Below are 27553 nucleotides of genomic sequence, written 5' to 3'. Positions count from 1 at the left end.
AGTCGTATTTTAGTCTTTAGACTAAAATGCCATTTTAGTTTTAGTCGTATTTTAGTCATCTGAATTGTTTTAGTTTTAGTCGTATTTTAATCGACTAAAATTGTGTTAACTTAGTCGACGAAAACATTTTAGTCGGTTTTAGTCGACGAAATTAACACTGCTTGGCGGTGTTTATGTGGTTTGGGGTTGGCACCCTCTTATATCCTTTTTAGAGGTGTGTTAAACATGACCATGGCACAGAGAGCCACATCATTAATAAGGCAACCCAAGGCATGGCAGGTCAATTCAAAAGAGAATATGCACTTGTAGGCTGATGACTGATGGGGTAGTACAAGCGAGTACAGACAATGGAAATTAGGTCGCTCCCCAGCACTTACTGCAATCCTTATCAATCCTGGGGTGTTCCATGGCTGGACATAGAGGAATGGCAGACAAAATCTAGCCCTGTGTAAATGCACAACTTTTCATAAGGATGGCAATGCAGTATATACAGTATAATGTGTGCACAGGACTGCCAATTGTCAGTCAAGTGAACAATATCTCCAAATGGAGTAAACCTCATTAATATAACATAAATGCAGTTATGGGTTTTATAGATCATGGCCATTATACTGCTGCACACAGCTTCTCTGCAGCACTTTCAGTGATCAACTACAAAGATTCCATCTTGGCTGAAAATTCCCTCTAGACCAGAGCTGCCAGCAAAAAAGAGATAAGGACTGTCTTACCTGATGGAATGAACAGGGTCTGTCCTTGTTTGACCGTACATTTGTAACATTTGTCCACCTGATCTGCAAAGAACATCTCACCATGATTGGCAGCCGACTGCCAGCGCTCATAGAGGGAGATGTTGGCTGAAGTCGGTCTTATCAGATAAAAAATCTTTTCACCCTGAAAAAAAGTTCAAAGATATATCATTAAAGAGGCATAATCTTTTAGCCTTTCATTTTTAGTAAATTTACTTAAAGTGGTAGTAAACCGCATAGTGTTTAAAAAAAAAAAACACCTGTAAGGCAACTGAATAATGTGCTAGTATGCATCGCATACTACCTTAGAACTTACCTTAGAACGAAGCCCTCCAGCGGCACACTGTCATCGTTGACAGGGCTGACATCTTCCCTCAGTCTTTTTTCCAGGTTTGCGGGCTCTGGCACTGTGAGTGGCCCGAGCCGCGATGACGTCACACCCGCACATGCGCACATAAGCCCTTGGTTCCAGCACAAAGCTCTGAAGGTCCGGCATGGTATGCTGGACCTTAGGGCAAATGGGCCGGTGAAGTCACTGGTTGCATCCAGGGTCAATATCTCCTAAACAGTGCCAGTTGAGGAGATATTCATTTTACCTACAGGTAAGCCTTATTATAGGCTTACCTGTAGGTAAAAATCACCAAGCGGGCATTACTACTGCTTTAAAAAGTGCTACACTTTAATCCTATGCATGCTCGCATAAGGGTCTGGTATGGATTTTGGAGGGGACCCCACGCCGTTTTTTCGGCGTGGACCTACCCTCAAATTCCATACCAGACCTGAAGGGCCTGGTTTGGAACCTGGGGGGGGACCCCCACGCATTTTTTTTCCCATTTTTGGCGTGGAGTTCCCCCTCAAGATTCTCACAGTGCAAGTCGTGCCGCAAGTCGGATCATCCTGATCTGACTTGCGGTGCGACTTCCATTCAAATCAATAGGCTCCCATAGGGAACCATTGATTTTGAATGGAGGCAGAAAAAACGCTGCTAAAAGCAACGTGGCCAAACGTGCAATAAAGCAAATGGAAAAAGCTACTGAAAGCACGTTTAACAGCTGCTTTTTCCCGGCGTCAGAACTAGCTTTGCAGGACGTTTTTTCTAACGTCCCGTGTACATGGAGCCTAAGCACTCATGCACACTTTTTTGTAAACGCTGTTTATCCCGACAGAAGAAAATCAGCATTATAAACTCACCTAAGCTGCATTTTTTTCAAAACAGTTTATGTGAGTTTAGCACAGAGTAGTTTGGCATTTGTTTATTTTTTTATTTGGCCAGAAATGTAATTTATTGTGGCCAATGAAATAAACCTTTGCTAAATGTGCCGAGAGTTTATGAGCGTTTAACATTTTTTGTGGTCAGAATTCCTGCTCCTGAATGCGATTTGAGGGCGTTCAGAAAACAGCCTATAAACTCCTCTACTAATACTGCTAAAAACATCCATGTGTGAGGACGTCAAATGGGAGTTTAAGGACAGAAAAAAAAAGGAAAATGCAGAAAATCACAAAAACTTGAGTTTAACAACAGCAGTGTGCATATGGCCTTAGAGAAGACTGGGCAGATATTGTAACATATCACAGTTAGATCTACATAATTAGAAGTACAAATTTTTATTAAAACATGCAAGAACAGTAAAGTGACTTTTTATGAATTAAATTATTTTATAAATTTAATTTGAATAAACTAAAAAAAACTTTACATATTTTTCAAATCTACTGACACAGTTACAGTATGGTCTGTTCGTATGGCCTGCATTTTCAGCTGCAATGTTATTGCACATGTTACACCTTTATTACTGCCAAAAATTTTGTTTATCAAACTTAAAAAAGTAAATCATTTACTGACCCTTAAAGTGTATGTAAAGGCATTTTTTTTTTTTGTTTTACCCCAGAGATTGGCTTTAAATGAATTTATTTTCTATATTTTTTACCCAGCAGCTTTCTTTAAAAACCATCTGGTGATCCTGGTATGAAGGTTCATGTTATAGGGTGACAAAGCTATGTCCCTGTCTCTTAATTGTTCACCTGCATTGTTACCATGTTACACACCCTTTGCAATACAGACTACAAAAAAGGGCAGGTGTTAATGTACAAGTGTGAATGGGAGGTATCCCTAATTGTCAGGAGAGATTTACAATACAGTGTTAAATATCATAGTAACTAGCAACAAAAACACAGTCATATCACAAATGCCTTCAATAAAAGCTCTGGCACCTATTTAAATGCACAAATTACAGAAGCTGAAAATCCCTCGCCAAATTGTGTATCCTAAAATGAAATGATAGAGGCCTGAAATTGCAGAACATAATGTGCCGTGTTTATTTTACATGCTGGTCTTTATCACATATGGATGAAAGCAATTAGAGATCTAAAGCTCTCTATCTTTATAATATAAATAGAAGAAAAATTTCCGCGCTAGATGTGACAGAAAACCAAATGATTAAGAACAATAGTGAGCAGCTGGCACAAAATCAACTAACAGTGATTCAAAAAATACAATAAAAACCAAAAAGTGCAGCGCTGAAATCAGTATACAATTATATAGCTGAAAAGCTCATATAAAGAAAACAAAAAAGGAGAGGGGATAATGTCCAAATGAATAGTCCCAATATTAAGTGCAGAGATGTGAATCCACGTGCAAAATAACTTTCTTCCAGTGACACCAGGGAAAAGTGTAGGAAGGGGACACCCTTGTGCTCAGGTATAACAAGCAGCTTACCGAAATTCCGTGGCTGCTCAATTTAATGAGACAGCCTCTCCCAGCTAGTAGTAAACCAGTAGGTCAACCGATATCAAGCTCAGGTGCTTCGAAAGACTCCAAAAGCCGAAAGCCGTTTCCGGTGTGTTGTTAAACCGATCACATTAATATGTGGCACACTTGGAACTTCTCATATACTCCATTGAACGTAAAGCCATATGTAGAAAGAAACAGAGGCCCATAGCGTAATCCCGTAAACCAATAGGTAAATTTATTAAAAAAACTACTTACAATTTAAAAGACAAAAACAGGCATGTAGTATGTGCCGGTCATGGATCTAACCGCGGCGTCCCGCAAGTCTCCAGATCAGCATATGGATAAACGGCCGGCTTCGTTGGGGGGGCGTGTGGACGTTTATGTCTGGGATCGCCAACGTTTCGTCATAAGAAAGACTTCTTCACGCCCAGAAGAAGTCTTTCTTATGACGAAACGTTGGCGATCCCAGACATAAACGTCCACACGCCCCCCAACGAAGCCGGCCGTTTATCCATATGCTGATCTGGAGACTTGCGGGACGCCGCGGTTAGATCCATGACCGGCACATACTACATGCCTGTTTTTGTCTTTTAAATTGTAAGTAGTTTTTTTAATAAATTTACCTATTGGTTTACGGGATTACGCTATGGGCCTCTGTTTCTTTCTACATATGGCTTTACGTTCAATGGAGTATATGAGAAGTTCCAAGTGTGCCACATATTAATGTGATCGGTTTAACAACACACCGGAAACGGCTTTCGGCTTTTGGAGTCTTTCGAAGCACCTGAGCTTGATATCGGTTGACCTACTGGTTTACTACTAGCTGGGAGAGGCTGTCTCATTAAATTGAGCAGCCACGGAATTTCGGTAAGCTGCTTGTTATACCTGAGCACAAGGGTGTCCCCTTCCTACACTTTTCCCTGGTGTCACTGGAAGAAAGTTATTTTGCACGTGGATTCACATCTCTGCACTTAATATTGGGACTATTCATTTGGACATTATCCCCTCTCCTTTTTTGTTTTCTTTATATGAGCTTTTCAGCTATATAATTGTATACTGATTTCAGCGCTGCACTTTTTGGTTTTTATTCTCTATCTTTATAATTACATGATAGTGCAAGACTGTGATAAATTACTGATGCAGGACAATACGTGTTGTTTTACCTGCTTCTTTGAGACCCTTTCACATAAGGTAAACCTTTGAGGGCCCATTCACACTGATCAGCAACTCCCAAAGAGTAAACTTCAGCGCTTTACCTGTCCAGTAGGGGGTGGTGTGGTGTGCAATTCTGCTCCATTTTTTTTTTTTAACAAAACTTTAAAAAAAAAAGTACACTTTATTCATGTCACTGTATAACAACATGATACGCTGCGCTGATGTACAGTGCCGTGTGATTCTGTACAGTGCACTGCGGTAAATGCAGCATGTCTGCATTTTATCACAGCTTGCTGCAGCCCAGATATTGACTGCATTGCAAAACAATTGTTTTCTGTGTGTCCCTGCAGTGAGGAGCATTTTACTACATTGTCTCCACACATAGTGTGAATTGGCCCTCCAAAAAAACGTATTGTTGAAGAAAAAAAAAAATGAACAGAATACTCACCTCTCCTGCTACTAGTGTCCCTGAACACCACTCAGTTTAGTAACAATCCCCCCATCCCCTAATGTCTGCTAGGGCTAGCCCTGTAGTTATGGGGAGGCCAGGGGAGGAACCATTGAGCACAGTGGGGAACACAACAAATTGACAATCCCGGAAGTGTTGGTTTTTAAAGAAACTTCAACTGAGGATTTATCTATCACACTGAGTGGCATTCAGTGAAGACGGCAACAGGATAGGCAAGTATTTTATTATTTTACGGGAATTTTTTAAGCAAATTTGTTTAAAGAGGTTGTAAACCTCCTAGAAAAATAATTAAATAAATAAAAACCTGTAAGACAAAGGCGTAATGAGCTAGTATGCATCGCATACTAGCTCATTATGAAATATTTACCATAGAACGAAGCCCCTCCAGTGGCGCTCACTCACCGCTGAGACAGTCAACATGTTCATCCGCCTCCCTCCCGGGGTAAGAGCCCTCCGGCCATCTGATTGGCTGAAGCCGCATGTGCATGTCAGCTGTTGTTCACGGCACAGGGCTCTGAAGGAACAGCACGGACGGCCGTTCCTTCAGAGCGCATGCACCAGTGATGTCACTGGCTGCATGTAAACTAAATACTGCACGTTTAGAAGATACTTACAGTACCTATAGGTAAGCCTTATCATAGGCTTACCTATAGGTAAAAGTTACAGAGGGAAGTTTACTTCCTCTCTTGGAAACAAAGTAACTTTAAAAACTTAACTGTGGTGTCCCTGCCAATCCTCTCCAACACATCTTGCGAAAGAGGAGGAACGAGAGAGATCACCTACGATGACAGCGGCATTTTAATGAATTAATTATTTTTTTTTAATTAATTATAAAAAGCTGTTTAGTAACCAGCCCTGCAGCTATCCTTGAGATTGGGACTATCATATGTTACTGAGTGTTCAAGGAGGAATGGGGCAATCTCAGGTGAGCTCTGCTCTCTAATTATTTCAATGTAAGTCCCAGTATACTCTAAGGCTCCTTTCACACTATCCGTCCGTCGGACGGATGCCATTTTTCTCAGTGGGGGATCGAGCCGCCGATCCCCCGATAAGCAGGAGGATGACAGCTGTATCTCCGCGCTGTGTGCGGAGACACAGCTGTCAGTTCCCCATGCATCTCTATGGGGAAAATCGGATGGGAACGGACCGTCGGTCCGTTCTCATCCGATCCCATCCGATCGACGGATGGAAAATAGGGTTTGCATCCGTCCAGATTTGATGGATCGGATCGGGTCGGATGTCAGCGGACATGTCTCCGCTGCCGTCCGATGCCCCATAGGAATGCATGGGGGGACCGTTCAGATCCGCCAAAAAAACGAACAGGCGGATCTGAACGGTCCGCCTGTGTGAAAGGGGCCTTAAGGCCTCATGCACACTGCTGCTGTTTAACTCACATTTTTTTCTGCCCTTAAACTCCTCTCTATGTTATCCTATGTGTCCATGCACACATTTTCTAGCAGTTTTTAGCAGTTTATCAGCAGGGGAGTTTACAGGCTGTTTTCTGAACGCTCTAAAATTGCATTTAGGAACGGGAATTCAGACCACAAAAAATTCTGAATGCTGTTAAACGTTCCTAAACGCACATAAACTCTAAGCACGTTTAGTACTTTAGCGTTTATTTATTTCAATGGGCAGAAAAAATTTGGCCAATGAAACAAATAAACTCCCAAACTCTGTTAAACTCACCTAAACTGTTTTGAAAAAAAATGCAGATTAGGTGAGTTTATAACACTGATTTTCTCCTGTCAAGATAAAGAGCATTTACAAGAAACCAATGTGCACGAGGCCTAACAGATCACATGACCACATTTACAAAGACACCCTGATACTGGCATCTGGCTTCCACATATATTTGCAAATCTAGGCACCAAACCTGTATTTATATTCAAATCTGAAAAGTAGCTTTAATTACGTTATTTCTTTCTAGAAAGGGTTGAATGCGGGTAATTTGTTAGTTTAATGCACTTGTAGTGTATTGATGAGCTGCTTTCTATTTATAAATGAATGAGCTGCTTTTGACTACGGTGATTTTCTGAGGATTTTGCTATATTTCTTAAAATACAATGGGGTTACAGTATGCAGCCGGTGAGATATAAAGAACATTTACTGTAGTTAACACTTGTGCTTTGTTGTGCATATAATTATGTATAGTGGATTCTGTGTAGCTGGAAATAGCTCCTATAAAATATCTTCTCATTCCTTTTCTATCGTGTGAATATAAAACAAAATGAAAAACAGAACTATTATGACTTACTTTAAGGACATGATACCAGGCCGAGGCTCCTCCGGAGTCTATGTGGAAGTCGGTGTAACTGTCCTTCACACATATCAAACAATACTTGGTCACTTTTGGTTTTCCTAGAAGAGCGTCATCAGGCCAATGGTTTTCCACCCAAGAGAGCTTTTTAACTATCTCTGGAGCTTCCACAAAGTTGGACATTCTGTTGATAAAAGGTACAGCATATTTATGAACATTTTGGAAACAGAATATACAGTAGCAAATTCACAAAATGTATGCAAGACATGCAGTCTTTTAAAGGTCATTACATGTTAAGGAGACACTGCTACCTTGCCCATTTAGGTAAAAATGACAGTCGTAGCAAAGGGAACCCCCAACCTATTTATATTTACCTTGCCAGCATTCCTCTGCTCTCCATCACTATGATAAAATTCCCAGATTTAATGCTACAGGGAGCTGTGACCTCACTCCCTCCATCATGTGACAGGGTTCAGGCCTAGAGATTGGCTGCTAGACTCAAAAATTCTCACATGGGAGGAGGTGACATGCTCCACACACCCAGAAGGTCTGCTCTACCTTAAAGCAAAGGGTACTGTTGCTGGCTGTGGCCAAACCACTGGAGCACTGGCAAGTAAATATTAGGGGTTCTGCAGGAAATTTTGCAAAGACATTGTTTTCTGCACGGTGATAGAGTCTCTTTAAAGAAAACTGAACTGAGATACAGTATCTCACAAAAGTGAGTACACCCCTCACGTTTTTGTAAATATTTTATTATATCTTTTCATGTGACAACACTGAAGAAATTACACTTTGCTACAATGTAAAGTAGTGAGTGTACAGCTTGTATAACAGTGTAAATTTGCTGTCCCCTAAAAATAACTCAACACAGAGCCATCAATGTCTAAACCGCGAGCAACAAACGTGAGTAAACCCCTTAAGGCCCGTACACACGTAGCGATTGTCGGCCGTAAATATTCGGCCGCCGAACGGTCGGCCGATTGTCGGCTTGTTAGTATGATGCTTCCGACAACCGACTGCGACTTTTCGGCCGAACAGAATCGGGTGTGCAGGCTATAAAATTTTTGTTGGCCGTCACCAGAACGGCCGATTGTTCGCCAGTCAGTACAGAATTCGGCCGACAAACAGCAGATGAGCAAGACTGGGCATGCTCAGAGAAGAAAAAACACACGGAAAGTTAACCATCACATGGCATCACTTCTGCAGTCGGCTGTTGTTGGCCGACAAAATTCGTGTGCAGTCTTTAGCACTTTTCAACTGACAGGACAGCACCGGACAAAAGACGGACGATTGTTCTGCCGACATTCGGTACGTGTGTACGGGGCTTTAGTGAAAATGTGCAAATTGGGCCCAATTAGCCATTTTCCCTCCCCGATGTCATGTGACTCGTTCGTTTTACAAGGTCTCAGGTGTGAATGGGGAGCAGGTGTGTTAAATTTGGTGTTATTGCTCTCACTCTCTCATACTGGACACTGGAAGTTCAACAAGGCCCCTCATGGCAAAGAACTCTCTGAACTCTTTGAAATAAAGAATTGTTGCTCTACATAAAGATGGCCTAGGCTATAAGAAGATTGTCAAGACGCTGAAACTAAGCAGCAGCACGGTGGCAAAGACCATACAGTGGTTTAACAGGACAGGTCGACCAAAGAAGTTGAGTGCACGTGCTCAGTGTCATAGCCAGAGGATGTCTTTGGGAAATAGACGTACGAGTGCTGTCAGCATTGCTGCAGAGGTTAAAGGGGTGGAGGGTCATCATGTCAGTGCTCAGACCATACGCCCCACACTGCATCAAATTGGTCTGCATGGCTGTCATCCCAGAAGGAAGCCTCTTCTAAAGATGATGCACAAGAAAGCCTGCAAACAGTTTGCTGAAGACAAGCAGACTAAGGACATGGATTACTGTAACCATGTCCTGTGGTCTGATGAGACCAAGATAAACTTATTTGGTTCAGATGGTGTCAAGCGTGTGTGGCGGCAACCAGGTGAGGAGTACAAAGACAAGTGTGTCTTGCCTACAGTCAAGCATGGTGGTGGGAGTGTCATGGTCTGGAGCTGCATAAGTGCTGCCACTGAGCTACACTTTATTGAGGGAACCATGAATGCCAACATGTACTGTGACATACTTAAGCAGAGCATGATCCCCTCCCAGTATTCCAACATGATAACGACCCCAAACACACCTCCAAGACCACCACTGCCTTTCTAAAGAAGCTGAGGGTAAAGGTGATGGACTGGCCAAGCATGTCTCCAGACCTAAACCCTACTGAGAATCTGTGGGGCATCCTCAAAACTGAGGGTGGAGGAGCGCAAGGTCTCTAACATCAACCAGCTCTATGATGTCATCTTGGTGGAGTGGAGGAGGACTTCAGTGGCAACATGTGAAGCTCTGGTAAACTCCATGCCCAAGAGGGTTAAGGCAGTGGTGGAAAATAATGGTGGCCACACAAAATATTGACACTTTGGTCCCAATTTGGAAATTTTTACTTAGGGGTGTACTCACTTTTGTTGCCAGCGGTTTAGACATTAATGGCTGTGTGTTGATTTGTTTTGAGGAGACAGCAAATTTACACTGTAAGCCCGCATTCACACTGCAGCGGCACGACTCTGTACTACTTCGGGGGTGACTTGTGAAGTCCCGTGCAGCGTGACTTCGGCACGACTTGCACGGACTTCATATAATGAATGTCTATGCAAGTCGCTCCGAGGTCGCCCTGAAGTAGTACAGGACCCTTTTTCTAAGTCGGAGTGACTTGTGTCGCTCCTATTAGAACGGGTCCTGTAGCAGTCAATGGACGCGAGGGACCACGACTTGTCAGGCTGACAAGTCGCCTGACAAGTCGCGTTAGTGTGAATGGAGCCTTATACAAGTTGTACACTCACTACTTTACATTGTAGCAAAGTGTCATTTCCTCAGTGTTGTCACATGAAAAGATATAATAAAATATTTACAAAAATGTGAGGGGTGTACTCACTTGTGTGAGATACTGTATATCTTGAAGAAGCCATTGCCAACTTCTTTCTGTCTCTAGAACAATATACTTAAAAATGAGATGTGATCTTTTAGACTTGCAAGTGTAGCCAGATGAAAGAAAACTTCAAACAAGCTCAACAGCTCTGGAAAGGCGACTCCCACATAACAAGGCTTCCCTCGATGGGCACCTAACAATAGCTCAAACTGTAGCAACACAGAAAGGAGCGTAAGACCAAAAGAGAATGAAAAAGTACAAGATCATTTTATTTGTTAAAAAAAAAAAAAAGATATATAAAAACAGCCAACTTATTGCCCCTGAAACATGTTGGCTGTTTCTACTATGACTTTTTTTTATCAACAATTACAAATGACCTTGGACTCTTTAATCCGATTTCGGTCTGGAGCTCCTTTCCGTATTTCTATATTTTTATGTCTCTGGCTCTGAAATTAGTGGTTGGTGGCTTAGAACAAACGCACACCACGTAAAATTAGAATTTCAGAGCAGCATACATATATAACATGAAAGCCAGCTAAATAGCATTTTCAGAGGAGACGGTGAGCAGCTGTAGCCTTAATAGTCAGGATATCCTAAGTTAAAATGATCAAGTGGAAATCCATTATAAAACCTTTGTTTTGGACAGAGTGCAAAAAAAATACAAGTTTAAAGTGGTTGTAAAGGCTGAATGCTTTTTACCTTCTTGCTTTCTATTATGAAAAGTTCTCATAATGGGTAATCACTGGGACAGCAAGTGAAGACAAATCTCTCCAAGGCACGCAGTAATGTAAACACTTTTTATTGTAGAATGGGGAAGAGTTTGAAGCTTCGGCAGATTCTTACTACTGTCTGTGTGTGGCTTGGTGAACAAATGGGGGGGAAGGGAAATATCGCTAACAAGGGCACAAAAAAAAAAAAAAATGGCAGGAGCCTAAATCACAATGCATGGGATGTTCTTATAACAGGTCTATGAATCATCAAACTGTGCAACATGGCTATTGCTAATGCAAGATCCCCTGGTCACTTCTCATACCCATGCCAATCAACCATTACATTTTTAGATACTTTATCGGTAACAGACACGCGTGAAAAAATGGTAAGTGAGAAGTATAAAGCGGCCAAAAAAAGGAACCAGGAAAAAAGGGGAAGACAATTCATAGTATTATATATATATATATATATATATATATATATATATATATATATATATATATATATATATATATATATATATACACACATACACTCTGCTGAAAGAAATTAAAGAACATTTTGAAAACACATCAGATCTCAATGGGGAAAAATATCATGCTGCATATCTATACTGATATGGACTGGGAAATGTGTTAGGAATGACAATATCGTTTAATGGAAGTAAAATTTATTAAGCTACAGAGGGCTGAATCCAAAGACACCCTCAAAATCAAAGTGAAAAAAATGATGCAACAGGCTAGTCCATGGTATCAATTATTTCATTCTCCAGCAACTGGCTGCATATTCTTGCCACATAAGGCCGGGCATTGTCGTGCACCGGGAGGAACCCAGGATCCACTGCACCAGTGTAGGGTTTGAAAATGGATCCAAGGATTTCTTCCCGATTCCTAATGGCAATCAGGGGGGGCATTGTCTAGCCTGTAGAGGTCTGTGTGTCCCTCCATGAATATGCCTCCCCAGACCATCATTGACCCACCACCAAACCGGTCCTGCTGACCGATGTTACAGACAGCATACATTCTCCATGGCTTCACCAGACCCTTTCAGGTCTGTCACATGTGCTCAGGGTGAACCTGCTCTCATCTGTGAAAAGCACAGGGCGCCAGTGGCGGACCTGCCAAATCTGGTGTTTTGTGGAAAACGGCAATCAAGCTCCACGGTGCCAGGCAGTGAGCACAGGGCCACTAGAGGACGTTGGACCCTCAGGCCACCCTCATGAAGTCTGTTTCTGATTGGTTGGTCAGAGACATTTGCACCAGTAGCCTGCTGGGGGTCATTTTTTAGGGCTCTGGCAGTGCTCATCCTGTTCCTCTGTGCAAAAAGGAAAAAAAAATGAGTCCTGCTGATGGGTTAGGGACCTTCTACGGCCTTGTCCATCTCCTCCATGCTCTTAAGACTGTGCTGGGAGACACAGCAAACTTCTGGCAATGGCATGTATTGATGTGCCCTCTTGGAGGAGTTGGACTGCAACCTCTATAGGGTCCAGACATCGCCTCATGCTACCTGTAGTGACATTGACCCTAGCCAAATGCAAAACTAGTGAAAAACAGTCAGAAAAAATTAGCAGGGAAAAAAAAATTGTGGCCTCCACCATTCCTGTTTTGAGAGTTGTCTCATTGTTGCCCATCTGGTGCACCCGTTGTTAATTCCATTAACACCAAAGCAGCTGAAACTGATTAACAACCCCCTCCGCTACTCTACTTAACTGACCAGATCAAAATCCCCGGAGTTTAAGTGTCTGATTAAAAAATGTTCCTTTAATTTTTGAGCAATATATATATATATATATATATATATATATATATATATCATTTATTTTTAGATATCAATCATTAATATTTAGCAAATTTTATTTTTTACAGGATCTTATCTGCTTCTGTTCAGGGAGGTATTTCTCCATGGACATCAAAATGAGGATTAAATGGAAAACTTTGCATGGAGAATTTGGTCATTGTAGAACCTGTCAAGCAGTAAAGCAAAGCAGAAGCATGTCTGTATTTACTTGTTAATGAATGATCTGCCTAACATAGGCAAATTGAAGAGATCAGCGAGACTCCAAAGATTTTTGACAGGTGATAGATATGTTTGACAATAATAAATATGTTAATATTGTTAAATATGTTAACACTCCTATTTAGCTTGCAGCATGAAAACATTCCAGAAATAAGATATTAGTATTTTTGGTGATCAACATGGCAGTTATAATTCTAAGTATTTTGCCTGTTCATAAGGTGGAGTCATGCTTCACATTTTATGAAGAAGAAAGAACAGGAAGACACCCCTGTTTCTGGTGCAACTCAGGGAAGTCAACTGTAATTGGCTGGAAAAAAAAAAGAAACAGAACAACTCTCCCTACAATCATTGGCAATTGTACAAAGAAGGTAACTAACATGAAAGGTAGGGCAATCTACAAGACAAAATGAAATAATAAATGGGGTAGAAGGACAATAAACATTTTATTTAAAAGTGAGTGAGAAATATAAAAAAAGAGAGAAAACTAAAAATATTTATATTAAAATGAGAGTAAAAAAAGGAAAGGAAAAATAAAAATAGAGAAACAGGATGAAGATGATTCAGTGGAAAAATGAAATACAAACTGCAAGGCACAAAAAGTCTAGTGAGTTTAATGAGTTTGAACCACAGAGGTCACGGTTGAGCTGAGGTTAACGAGTCTGGGACTGGTGTCGTAAAACAGATTTTCACAGGTCTACAAGCAAATTATCGGTAAATTCACCCCTCAGTACTGTATCCTGTAATTAGTAATAGAAAAATCATTTCCAGACCTACCTTGTGTCTGAAAATTCTAGGTTGATGACATTGAGTACTCTTTTTCTGTTAGTACTATAATAATAGTCAACAAACTCTTTCAGCTTCATCTTGCAGTCTTTCTGCTTTGTGACATCGGTGACATCAACCACTCTCTCGGGACCTAGAAAGCAGAATGTAGAAATTGTTAAGGATGTTATGTTGCTTTTTCTGCATATTATCTTTTACTGGTTGAAGTTCATGTGAAGAAGCGAGTGCCTCAAATGCATTTGCAAGTGGAAAGTAGCAGAATGGTCAATGTATTAAACAAGGCTTGAAGTTCTGTGGACAAGTCAGCATTAAAGTGCAATGCTAGCCAAAATGATTCTGACGTTTATTTGAACTTGCAATGCAGAGTAGGGTATATTGTATAGAATACAAAGACACTGGTTAGGCAACCCTGTGATGTTCCCCCGGGCAGAACCCAAGGACTTTTAGAAGAGAAAGAAAATGATGCCAAAGATTAAAGAGTTCAAATTATAAAAATCTCATCAATAAAATATCAACGGAGACAAGCCAACACTTTTTGAGGCGGAATCTAGGTTTCCCACTTCATCAGGACTCAGTGTATTGATCAATATGTTAAAGTGCTGCAAAGAACCATGATACGGCAACTCTCCCACACCTCATCCATCTCATCAAGGACTGATGAAGTTAATTACAAAATTCTGAAAAGGTGGCACCTCACCCCTGCCTATCTTCACTGCATCTTTCCAGATACCCCTGCTCTTTGCTGGAGGGGTTAGCGGTGAAGTCGCCACCCACGCCCACATATGTTGGCAGTGCCCTATAATACGACCATTTGGTCCTCAATTCTATATTTGATAGAAAGAATTCAAGGCTTCCCTATATTTAATGATCCATGGGTTGTGCTATTCCACTGAACAGATGAACCAATAGGCCAATATAAGTGCTATATTACACCACACCTCCTAAATGCTGCAAAATCACTTATCCCCCGACATTGCAAGCAGGCCACCATTCCCCACCAACCAACAATGTCTGCAAGTGATGGACCAATTCTATCACATGGAAGACCTTAAATTTGAACACAGGGACTTAGCCCCTATTGCGCATAAGATATGGGGCTGCTGGATCGCTCTGACCTTTTCTTTAGCTTACTTTGAAATTTTGTCTCAAAGCACTTGTTAGGACTTTTTGCAATCCAGGTCTTATGTCTTATACCCCCTTCCCCCCTTTTGTTGCCTTTTTCCTCCTATCTCTTTGATTTCACCTCTTAGTGCCGGGTTCACATTTTGTGCGATCAGAGAGATCGCATGTAATTCGGAGCACACTGCTCCTGCTCCTAAAATTACATGCGATCTCTGTGTGGTGCAAATTCAGCCATATGCACAGGACCCTTTTTTTGGTCTGCAGCAGAATCAGATCACATGGTGGTTCACACTAATGCGATCCGATTCTGTGTGAACTTTCAGATCGCACTGTGATATATGATCTGATCTGGGGCTGTCGTTAACTTTTAATTGACACCCCCAGCGTATCGCATATGGCAGTGTAAACTGCCAGGGGTGCGGATGCAATGCGGGAACATGCTGTATATTCGCAGCGTTCCCGCATCGCAAAAATGTGAACCGGGACTTACTCTCTATTTCTCTCGTTCCTTGGAGATTTGTTATTACGCATCGACAATTAATGTTACACTTCATACATGTAGCACCCTACAAGGTAGGTGCTAGGTAAAAGCATAATGGGCTTTGGCTGCCTAACAGCAGGGCCATGATTTTCAGCTGGGCTTTCATGTCTCCCAGGTGTGGCTATTGAGAAGGGAGTCTACCCACTGGCTCCATGAGAGGATTCTCATTGGGCAGTGGAGGAAACCCAATCAGTGGCCCATTCAGCCCTGTATCTACCCCAGAAGGCAGATTCTGTAGCAGAGGATTCTGGGAGTGGGTATACGTTTGAAGGGAACGCATGACGCAGCGTCTTTGGCGGGAAGCAGAGCCCCAGGACGGGGAGTACAGCTTTCTCTCCTCCTATCAGAAGGATCGGGTGTCTCGGGTGGCTGCCTGAGAATCCAAGAGGGAAAGCTGAGCTGAGTTGCAGAGAGGATCCGGTGTGCCAAGGACCAGTGGAGGCAGAGGGGTTCAGTTCCAGGAAAGCCTTCCAAGGTCGTGAATACTGTGAACTGCCCCTGGAGTCTGCCTAGTGTAGAGGTGAAAACTCCCGTGAAGGTCCCAGGGATCCTGGAGCCTGCAAGTGTCAAGGGGGTTGCCTAGTGAGAGGATCCTGAAGTGTCAAGGGGGTTGCCTAGTGAGAGGATCCTGAAGTGTCAAGGGGGTTGCCTAGTGAGAGGACCCTGGAAGTATAGAGGGGGTGGCAGGGGTTGGGCCCTGAAGAGTCAAGTGTGCAGTGTTAAGAGCTGCAGCAGCACAAGCAGTTACAAGGAGCTACCTCAGTCAGTGAAGGGCTGGACGGAGACATACGCAGGACTTTTGAGCTAGACAGAGTGTCAAGAGTCAAGGATTATTACAGTCCTGGATCTTCTGAGTTAACCAAGGAGTTAAAGTCGAAGTTTCAGCACGTTCAGCAGAACAGCATTTCAAGCGCCAGGAAGCTTTGGTCGGCATTCAGCAGGCGTCAGGACAGCGCTGACAGGCATCTTTTCTACAAAGTGTCCCAGTTAAACCTAGTTGAGCCAGAGGAGTATCCCACTCATTTCCTTCTCCCATCCCCATTATAAAATAAACAAAACAAACCAAAGATGCCGAAATGATCATTGTCTCATTGGGTTTTCAACTTAAATGTGTTGGAAGTGTTCCCGGTAACAATGGCAGACCTACATCAGGCCCAATGCCTGGAAATATTGCTACATACATACTGTTTGCAAATTAACTTTCAGATTTGTCCAGTACTGCTTAGACAACTGTAACTGTCACTTGGAAGTAATCAACACTTGTATGTATGACACATTGCTTTGTCTAATGTTCTGTTTATTATGAATATACTTTCAATAAAAACTTATTGAAAAAAAAAATATATATATACTAAAGTCCTGAAGGAGCAATAGGATTCTGGGCCAGTAACTGTGCATATTGTAAAGCCTTCATATGTGCAGTAAACTTCATCTCTGCTATAAACCAACACCTGGTGAGGTCATCAGGTGGCCCCGCCCCTTCGCTTTTTTTTTTTTTTTTTTTTTTTTTTTAATGTGTGGCGGCATGATTGCTATTTGATCTCCACTGCAGAACATTTTTTTCAATTATTTTTTAATATAGGACTAGTCAAAAACTGGCTCCTGTTTTTATTTACATTACTCTTTTTTTTTTTGGGAGGGGGGGAAGGATTAGGGGTACCCTACTGATTCATGGGGGGGGGGGATCCTAGGGCCCTGTTGTTAAATGAGAGTTCCAAATTCCGATAAGCCCCTAACCTACAGAGCCCCCAGGCTTGGGGGGGCAAGGTCCTTGTCCCCAGTAACAAGGTGCTTTGGGGGAAAGTGAGTCCCCCACCACAAAGCACCCCCCCACCGCATGCAATCTGCTTTTGTGAATGAAGCCCATTGCACAGTGCAAAAAATACCTGTTGATGTTATGAGACATTGTGCTCAAAGACAGGTTATAGTGATGAGGAGATGTATGTGTTCTTTGTAATCCAACAGAAAAGAACTAGGCAGGGCTGACACCACATGCTTAAAGTGGTTGTAAACGCCAGACATTAAATATGAACAAAGCACATCCCTTTATAATTTGTAATTGACTCAATAAAGTCTGCTGCTTTGCTTCTCAGTTATCAGCATGAATCCCTTCTGACAAGTTTTTTAGACACAAGGAGAAAAAAGGTGACAAGGGAGAGACCTCCAGCACACAGCTTGTGATTGACAGCCTTAACTCTGTTCCTGTGTGCCGTGTGAAGGGGGTTGTGTCCCTCCCTCCAATCAGCAATCAGAGTTCTCTTTACTGAGCTCTGCAGAGAGTAACTTCACATCTCCATCCCTGTTTTGCTGACAGCTCAGACAAGCTTTATATATTCTGGGCTTTGAATGAATGTAGAGAAGAGAAGACTGCAGATAGGCAGGTACAACTTATGTAAGAGAATTTTTTTACTCTCGGTGTATCACCCGAGGCCAGCCACTTTACTGGGTATATGTAAGGCTCCGCTCACATATTGACATCCCCAATCAAGGCAAATCGCAGGATGCCCGTGCAATTGCAATTACTTCTGATTGCAACCCAAACGTGACGCGATTTTGCCACGATTGTCACCGGACGAACCGTGGTAAAATCGCACAAACAAAATCACGGGACGCATGTCACCTAAAAGAAGAACAAGAACGTATTTTGGGCAACAGGCGTCCCGCGATTCTGTGTGTGCAATTTTACCATGATTAGACGAGCTACAATTGCGGCAAAATCATGCCGCGTTTGGGGTGCCATTAGAAAGTGACGACAATCGCACGGGCGTCCCGGCGATTTGCTGTAACTCAGGATCGGGCTACCAATATCTGAACAGAGACTCAGGGTTTACAATCAATTTGGTGTATGGTGTAGCTCCGCACAGAAACCAATCAGCTTCCAGGTGTTTTTGTCAAAGCTTAATTGAACAAGCTGAAGTTAGAAGGTGATTGGCTACCATGCACAGCTGCATCAGATTTTGCACTCTCCAGTTTTAGGAAATCAACCCTTGTAAAGCCATTTCAAAGAGAATGGAAGGAGTACACTATATGTTTGGCACATCAACAGTTTTTTTTCTGTAACTGCAACAAGTTTAAGCCCCCAGTCACAGTGAGTGCGGGTTTGAAATCGGTGAAATCGCACGATTTCAAAGCCGCATCTCAGTGAGACTTAGGGTAAGATTTTCAAGACATCTGTGCGGCTTCATGCACAGATGTCCATTGAAGTCGCAGCCAAAATTGGCAAAAAGTAGTGCATGTACTACTTTTTCAAAGTCAGTGTCACATCAATTTGAACACTGCCTTGCCGGCAATAGGATGGGACTTGTCATGCGATTTGGCCTGAAAAATTGCATGACAAATCGCCCCAATGTGAATTGGGGCTAAAGGGACAAAACATGTGGAAATGAGTATGTACAGTAGGGGAAAAAAAAAATTGATCCCCTACAGATTTTGTAAGTTTGCCCACTTAAAAAGAAATTAATGGTCTATAATTTTTTATCCTAGGTGTATTTTAAATGATAGAGACAGAATATCAACCAAAAATCCAGAAAAAAAACACATGACACGAATGTTATAAATTAAGTTCCAGTTCAGTGAGTAAAATAAGTATTTGATCTCCAAGCAAAACATGACTTAGTACATGGTGGAGAAACCCTTGTTGGCAAGCGCAGAGGTAAGAAGTTTCTTGTAGTTGATAAACAGGTTTGCACGCATCTCAGGAGGGATTTTAGTCAACTGATCTGTACAGATCTTCTCTAAATCCTTAAGGTTTCTTTGCTGTTGCTTGGCAACTCGAAGTTTCAGCTCCCTCCATAAGTTTTCTATAGGATTAAGGTCTGGAGACTGGCCACTCCATGACCCTAATGGTTTTCTTCTTGAGCCACTCCTTTGTTGCCTTGGTGATATGTTTTGGGTCATTGTCATGCTGGAAGACCCATCCAAAACCCATCTTCAGTGTTCTGGCTGAGGGGAGAAGGTTCTCATCCAATTTTACAAAACATGACCCATCCATTGGCCCCTCAATGCGGCAAAGTTGGCCTGTACCTTTAGCAGAGAAAGCAAAATGTTTCCACCTCCGTGATTGACTGTAGTGATGATGTTCTTAGGGTCAAGGTCAGCATTTTTCTTCCTCCAAACACTGCGAGTCGAGTTAATGCCAAAGAGCTCAATTTTGGTCTCATCTGACCACAGAACTTTCCCCCAATCCTTCTCTGAATCATTTAGATGTTTGTTGGCAAACTTCAGATGGGCCTGTACTTGTGCCGTCATGAGGAGGGGGACCTTGCGGGAGCAGCAGGATTCTAATCCATGGTGGCGTATTGTGTTACCAATAGTTTGTTTGGTGACTGTGGTCCCAACTGCCTTGAGATAATTTCCAAGCTCCTCCCATGTAGTCCTGGGCTGATCACTCACTTTTCTCATCATCATCCTTACCCCATGAGGCGAAATCTTGCATTGAGCTCAAGACCGAGGGCGATCAATGTTTTTTTTTTTATTTCTTCCATTTGCGTATAATTGCTCCAACAGTTGTCTTTTTCTCACCAAGCTTCTTGTTGATGGTCCTGTAGCCCATTCTAGCTTTGTTCAGGTCTACAATCTAGATCCTGATGTCCTTTGACAGTTTTTTGGTCTTGCCCATGATGGTGAGGTTTGAGCCCCGGTTCACACTTGTGCGTGTGCGGGGTTCGCATGTAATGTCGGAGCGCACTGCTCCGACATTACATGCGATCGGCTGTGCGGTGCGAGTCTAGCCATACAGTTTGTATGGCTAAATTCGCACCGCAGCCGCACCAAACACGCACAGGGACCCTTTTTTCTAGCCGCATCAGGATCGGATCGCACAGCGGTTCACACTTGTGCGATCCGATCCTGTGCGAACTGCACGATCGCACTGCGATATGCGATCAAACTGGGGGTGTCGTTAAGATTTCATTGACACCCCCAGCGTATCGCATATGGCAGTGTGAACTGCCGGGGGTGCGTGTGCGATGCGGGAACAGGCTGCGGATTCGCAGCCTTCCCGCACTCGCATAAATGTGAACCGAGGCTGAATGAAAGAAAGAGATTCTTTGGACAGGTGTCTTTTATACACATAACGAGTTGTCGTTAGGAGCACCTTCTTAAGGCCCCTTTCACACAGGCGGACCGTTTTTGCGTTTTTTTCTGGATATTTGGATGTTATTATGTCACTATCATTTAAAATACACCTATGATAAAAATTGTAGACCCATCATTTTTTTGTAAGTGGGCAAACATACAAAATCTACAGGGGATTAAATAATTATTTTCTCCACTGTATCGCAGAAATGTACTGAATATATTTATTTTTCTTTTGCCTTGACCTATACCTGAATGCACAATAGCATAAAGAAATGATAAGCTAACTTCTATTATTTGTTATATATCATGCCCCCAATTGTATGAAGCTAGTGGTGTATTTCACATTATCAAAAATAAAGTAAACATGATGACAGAAAATAGGAACTTACCAACATAATTCTCCACGTCACTGACATAGAAGGTTGGAGCAGGTACAGAAATGCCAAGACCATCTTTCTTTGGCACCAGAACTGGTTCTGTAAAACCAGTTTCTTCAAAATACTCCACTGTCAGCTGATTGCCATTCAGTTTAGTCACCACATCCTCAGCACTGTGAGAAAAATACCAACATTTATTATTAGTCACATCTATATCAAAAGAAGTGGTGAAGTTCAACTGTTGTTAAATATTTTTAAGTGTTTAAACCATACAGCAGAACAATGCCTTCCTTGGCAAATGAAACATGTGTCCTGATCTACTGCAGATAACGAATTAATATTTACTAAACCAAAACGGATTCACTGTTAACATGGGGAGATGTTCCACAAAGCATACCAGATCATTCCTAATTTTTCATGCATTTTCTAGAACAGTGGTCTTCAAACTTTGGCCTTCGGGCTAAATGCGGACCTTTACTTGCTTTTACCCGGCCCTTGGGGCACTGTTTCTCCCACTAATACGAGGCACTATTCCTTCCACTAATACCAATGATGAGGCACAATTCCTTCCACCAGGGGCGTAACTACAGGGGTTGCAGGGGTTGCAATTTCAACCAGGCCCCATGCTCCAGGGGGCCTATGTGGATCCCCTGTACACCTGGATAGAAGGGGTTTCCTCCTGTAGCTGCAGGTCACACTTGCAACCGGGCCCTGGCATTCCACCACCGTGGGGAGGCCCCAAGATGGCAGGAAGGGGGCCCACTGCAGAACTTGTGAAAGGGTCTTACTGCGGGACCGTAATAAAGGGCCCCAGGATCAGTGGGAAGAGCCCCAGGCTTGAAGGGAAGGACCCCGGCCAGGGGACCAGTTATGGTTTCTTGCACCGGGGCCCTGAAGGTTCTAGTTACGCCTCTGCCTTCCACTAGTACATAGAACTATACACTCATGCTTCTATTACCCATATAAAATATAAAAATATTGAATATTAACAATGTCCACATTAGCAGCGCTTCCAACAGGGCTATATTCCTCCTCTGCAATTCAAGACTTTTTTTACAACGTTTTAAAATTCAGCAACATACTTTAAGTGCTTTAAATCTTCCCAGGAAGTGTAAATGGGGGAACACAGTCTTTCAAATGTGTAGTCCAACACTTCAAAATGCTTCCCGTCACCACACCACGTGAGACCTCTCCCGCAGGAGTTAAGCACTCACCAGAGATCAGAAAAACCAGGCTTTTGATAATACAGGATAGGGCTGAGCCGTCCGAATCAATCTGCCTTGCCTCCTCTGATATCAGCAGGACATGGATCTCACCGCTTTACAAAATCCTCCCCTCGTTCACAAAGGATCTTACACCAACTGGATCACTGGATTGATTAATAAACTGGATTACGCTATGAGTCCTTTAATTTAATTTGACATACTGTATTATCAAAAGCCTGATTTTTCTGATTTCTGGAGAGTGCTTGATCCCTGGGGAGAGGTCTCACGTGGTGTGGTGACGGGAAGCCTTTTAAAGCATTTGACTACACAATTGAAAGACTGTGTTCCCCCATTTACACTTCCTGGGAAGATTTAAAGCACTTAAAGCATGTTGCTGAATTTTAAAAAAGTTTTTAAAAAGTCTTGAATTGCAGAGGGGGGAATATAGCCCTGTTGGAAACGGTGCTAATGTGGACATTGTTAATATTTTTATATTTTATATGGACAACAGAAGCATGAGTGTTTAATTTTATTGTGATATAGCAGCAGCTATTTAACATATGTTGATCTAGTACATACAACTGGCCACTGCCCCCACCTATAACTGGCCTTTGCAGCAAGGAGCGCATGGAAGGGTGATGTATGTACAAAAACCAAAGAAAATTCCCAGCTCAACTTACTGGCCTACAACCCCTTCCATGTGCTCCCTGCTGCAAAGGCCAGTTATAGGTGGGAGCAGAGGCCATCTGTTTGTACTGTTGGAATACTGAGGGGACACACTGGACACCTTTGCTGCCAATGTGCTATATGCTGGGTGTCCAGTGGGCCCCTCTGCCTTTAAGAAGAGATGGGCTCCCTCCTGGCTCACTGACCCTCTGCCTATCCATTATAATGCATCTACTTCTACTTTGGAGGCTCCAAAAATTTTGAGTTAGGACTGCAGATAATACTGGGGTGTCATGGCTCTGGAGCTTACACATGTATTTTCAAATGTGTGCAAAATGAACCATTTTTTAATGCATACTGTTGAACAGGATAATTTGGTTGGTTGCAGGCAGGTCGGTAATAATACAGGGGTGTCATGGCTCTGCAGCTTATGCATGCATTTTCAAATGTGTGCAAACTAAACCAGTTTTTAACGCATAATGTTGGACGGGATCATTTTGTTAATTGCAGGCTGGTCGGTAAGTTGAGCTAGGATTTTCTTTGGTTTTTGTTTGCCATTCCTCCCACTGACACCAAAAATGGGGCACTATTCTTCAAATGACATCAATGATGGGCTACTATTCCAGCCAGTGACTCCAACAAAGGGGCACTATTCCTTCCACTGACACCAACGATGGGGCACAATCCTTCAAAATGACACCAATGAAGGGGCACTATTCCTCCTACTCCTCCAATTATGGAGCACTATTCCTTCAAATGATACCAACGATAGGAGACTATTTCTTCGGATGAAACCAATTCAAGGGTAACTCCACTTTCGTGGAAAAAAAAATTAGCAAATAAAAAAACAAAAATTAAATAGCACATACAATTGCGACACATGGCATATTGTAATTCAATGTTAATAAAAATTACCTTTTCTTTTCAACCTGCCGCCGCTGTAATTGTCAGTAAAATGCAATGCAATATGGCATCCTGGAGGCATTCTGTACACAGATGGTGTACAGAATGCCCCTGAAAATGTAATTTCCTGCTTATGTGATTGGCTTACTTATTTTTCCCAGAAGTTTGCACTAAGATACACATGCCATCTTGGTGAGATACTTCCAAAAGGAAATCATGTCCAAAGACAAGCAGACCCTGCACGTTGCAGGAATCTGCAACAAAGTTTGTTAATATTTATAGCTTGCAATATACATAGATCACCAAAAATGTACAGAGCAAATGACTCCTGCGCTTGAGGGGTGGCCTTGCGGCTGGTATCCTGAAAATGCGATTCAGGTCGAATTGTAGTAAATTCAGGCTGTGCTGCCACTCTCAATGGGTCGTGGTAACCCAAAGCAGATACTGGAAAAGAGAAATGGACAGAGGACGCACCAGTCTAGCGTATTATCTTTAAAACAATTTATTGTAATAGACATGTATACACATTATACTCACAAAACGATTATGAAACACCGGCAATAAGCAATGAGAGACCACCAGGGGTCTCCACTGGGCATCCTCAGCTGCCGTAGGCCGTGGAAGGATGTGGACCTCCAAAAAACTGCTTACGCGTTTCAGGGTGTTCCCCCTTCATCAGAGCATACAAAGATACATAGATCATCCACTGGGGAATGTTTTTTTCCTAACAAAAGTGGAGTTACTCTTTGAGGGACATAATTCTGCAAATGATATTACCATATTTTGCCCTAACATACACTTTAATTTACCTAAATCTCTGTAAGCTGCTGCAACCAGGTCTGTATTCTGAAGCTTAAAGGGTGTAACTCCCTCTCTCACTTGTCCAATCGCCAATCAGATATACATTCTAAGGCAGAAATAAATCTGCTTGTTGGGTGTCAAAAATTTCTTAGCACTGATAAGTCAAGCACTTAGTAAGTGAGCTCTGGCTATGTTTGTAAATGTTTTCTGAATTACACACAGACATGCATTAAAGCTTAGTGAACTATAGCTTATGACAGCTGCAGGAAGAATGAGAAAAAGCAATGCTGCATAAATTAAGATGTGCAACTAATTGGATGGGCTAATGCCTTAAAGTACATCTATGGTCAAAATGTAAAATCATATTTATTTCCAGATTGTCTTTCATTTGTCTCTACTCTCTAGCCTTCTCTCGGTAATCTGAACAATCCCACAAAACGTGCTTGGTGAAGATACTCACACACCTACTTACCTGAATTCCGTGACACATATTCGCTATGCCCCGTGAGCAGGCATTGTTCACATGTGTGTCACACATTTCAGAGAATGCCTTCTGAACTACAGGTGCTGAGAGGAGGAGTTTCAGGAGGCAGAGGTGGTACAGGAGGCACTGCTTGCAAGCAATAAGGTACCATGGGATATGTAGTAGGGATAGACCAATATGTTTTTTCAGGGCCGATACCGATTTTTTGGTCACAACGTATCGGTATCGGCCGATATGGACCGATATTTTGTACATTTAAAGTTTTGAAAAAAAAAAAGAAAATTTTTGACACAAATCTGGTACTGAACATGTTAATTTTTGTTTAATGCTTAAAGAGGTTGTAAACCTCAGAATTTTCTTTTTTTAAAAACCAACACCTGAAAGACAAACACATAATGAGCTAGTGTGCATCGCATACTAGCTCATTATGAAATACTTACAATTATCAATAAAGGTAAAAATAAAAGTTACTTTGTCCCCAGAAAAGTAATAGCGGGGCAATCTTCAAATAGGGACACTAGTTCTGGTGACCTGGGAGTCCCCAAGGAACCAAGGAATTCCTTTCATTTGCAGAGATTTCCTCTTGCTTCCTGTTTGGCTATGGGACAGGAAGTAAAGGGAAATCTCCGCAATGGGACACAAATGGAAAAAAAAAAAAATCTGACACAGGTTATAACCTTCCCTTACGCTATCCAAAATGAAAAAAAAAGTTTTACCTATAGTTCTACTTTATTTTGCCTGAACTTACTTTTCAGAGGGTTGCAGATTGTCTGAAACTGATGGGGACTTGACACTTTTTTAATTATACAAGTAATCTGAACTGCCATCTTTTCATATTAAAAATCACTTTGTTTCATGAAGAACTCATGTATTTCTACATATGAAACTTAAAAGAAAATGTACAAACTACAAAAGAGTGTTTATGACAGGCCTAGGGAATTCTGTTATACTTGTAATGAATTATTGATTTCATTTATGGATTATATACATAAAAACAGACATGCCTATTAAGCATTTATTGATTCAATTGAAAACATTTATTTAAACAAATTGCTTACATGACATAAGAAATGAGACATGACAGGAGATGGATGGTAAGGCCAACTTGCAAAGAATTATTAATACAACGCACGGCAGTTTATTAACAATTCATGTCATTTTCAGACGGGAAAAGCAGCAACAAAGAATAAAGCAAAATCTGTTGTTAATAAACAGTTATGCATCATTGTCTTAATAAGGCTTTTGGGGGATTCATGTGAAAGTCCAGACACTCTTCCACAAGAGGGCGCTACAAATATTAGAGCCTATTCGTTATTTAGGTTCAAGCGATCCCCACCATTGAGAAACAACATACCTTGGCCCTAGTCAGTTTCACCTACTAAGTTTAAGAGGGCAATTAATGGCGCTTTTCCACTGCATAGAACCGTACCGGCTCGGTACGCTTTTGTGCTTTTCCACTGCGGTACCGCATGGTATAGGGTCGGAACGGTTCGGTACGGTACGGTACGGTATAGGTTTGCTTTTCCACTGCATGGAACCGAACGGTACGGTACGGCTCTGAAAAAACAGTACCTACTCGATTGTGGTTCTAACAGGTACCAAACTGGTACCATATCCCACAATCCTTTGCATGCAGTCACTACTAGCCCCTGATTGGTCAGAGAATCACACCCACCCCATTGTTATCCCACCCACTTAACTTTAGTACTACTTTAGTGGAAAAGCAAACCTATACCGTACCGTACCGAACCGTTCCGACACTATACCATGCGGTACCGCAGTGGAAAAACAAACCGGGCCAAGCAGGGCCGAGTAGAGCCGAGCCGGTACTAGCCGGTACTTGCAGTGGAAAAGTGCCATAAGTCTTTGGACGTCTATCCTTTAACCACTTGCCGACCGCCGCACGACTATCTACGTCGGCGGTCAGCCCCTCACAGGCAAACTAACGTAGGGCTACGTTGCTTGCTTGTGAGGGTCTAGGGAGCGAGCGCGCGCCCCCGGAGGCACGCTCCCGCTCCCGCGTGGTCACGGACCCCCCCGCGCGTGTGACCAGCGGACCCGATGTCCGCCGGTCACTCGGCGATCGGCGGGGGAGAGGGGGAATGTCAGGCAGCTTGTGTAAACAAGCTGCCTGTCATTCTCCTCGCTGCAAAGACACAGATCACATGGATCTACTATGTAGATCCGTTGATCAGTGTCCTTACAGCTGAAGCCACAGCCAATCACAGTAGAAAGCACGCCCCTAGGGACACACACAGCCCCTCCCTCCCAAATAAAGTTAACCCCTTCACTACCAGTGTATTTTTACAGTAACAGTGCATATATATAGCACTGATTACTGTAGAAATGTCACTGGTAACCCCAAAAGTGTCAAAAATGTCAGTCAAGGGTCCGATCTGTCCGCCGCAATGTCGCAGTACCGCAAAAAAAATCGCAGATCGCCGCCATTACGCGTTAAAAAAAAAAACAACAAAAATGACAAAAATCTTTCCCTTTGTTAGTAAACGCGATAACTTTTGCGCAAACCAATCAAAATACGCTTTT

General features: G+C 42.4%; 1 protein-coding gene across 1 annotated transcript in view; it reads right to left on the bottom strand.

Annotated features, from left to right (window-relative positions):
- PHF2 (PHD finger protein 2) overlaps nucleotides 1-27553 on the bottom strand; it is a 460832-nt gene that overhangs the window by 113027 nt on the left and 320252 nt on the right. Inside the window, exons 4-7 of the mRNA XM_082265845.1 lie at nucleotides 20963-21123; nucleotides 13823-13964; nucleotides 7353-7539; nucleotides 729-891 (exon numbers count right to left, since the gene is read on the bottom strand). Of these exons, the coding sequence (XP_082121971.1) occupies nucleotides 729-891; nucleotides 7353-7539; nucleotides 13823-13964; nucleotides 20963-21123 (653 nt within the window). The remainder of the gene's footprint in view (nucleotides 1-728; nucleotides 892-7352; nucleotides 7540-13822; nucleotides 13965-20962; nucleotides 21124-27553) is intronic.

Source organism: Pelophylax lessonae, assembly GCF_965119305.1.
Source record: "Pelophylax lessonae genome assembly, chromosome: 8".
NCBI lineage: Eukaryota > Metazoa > Chordata > Amphibia > Anura > Ranidae > Pelophylax > Pelophylax lessonae.
Note: the sequence above shows the minus strand (reverse complement) of the source record. Positions and strands in the feature narration are given on the sequence as shown.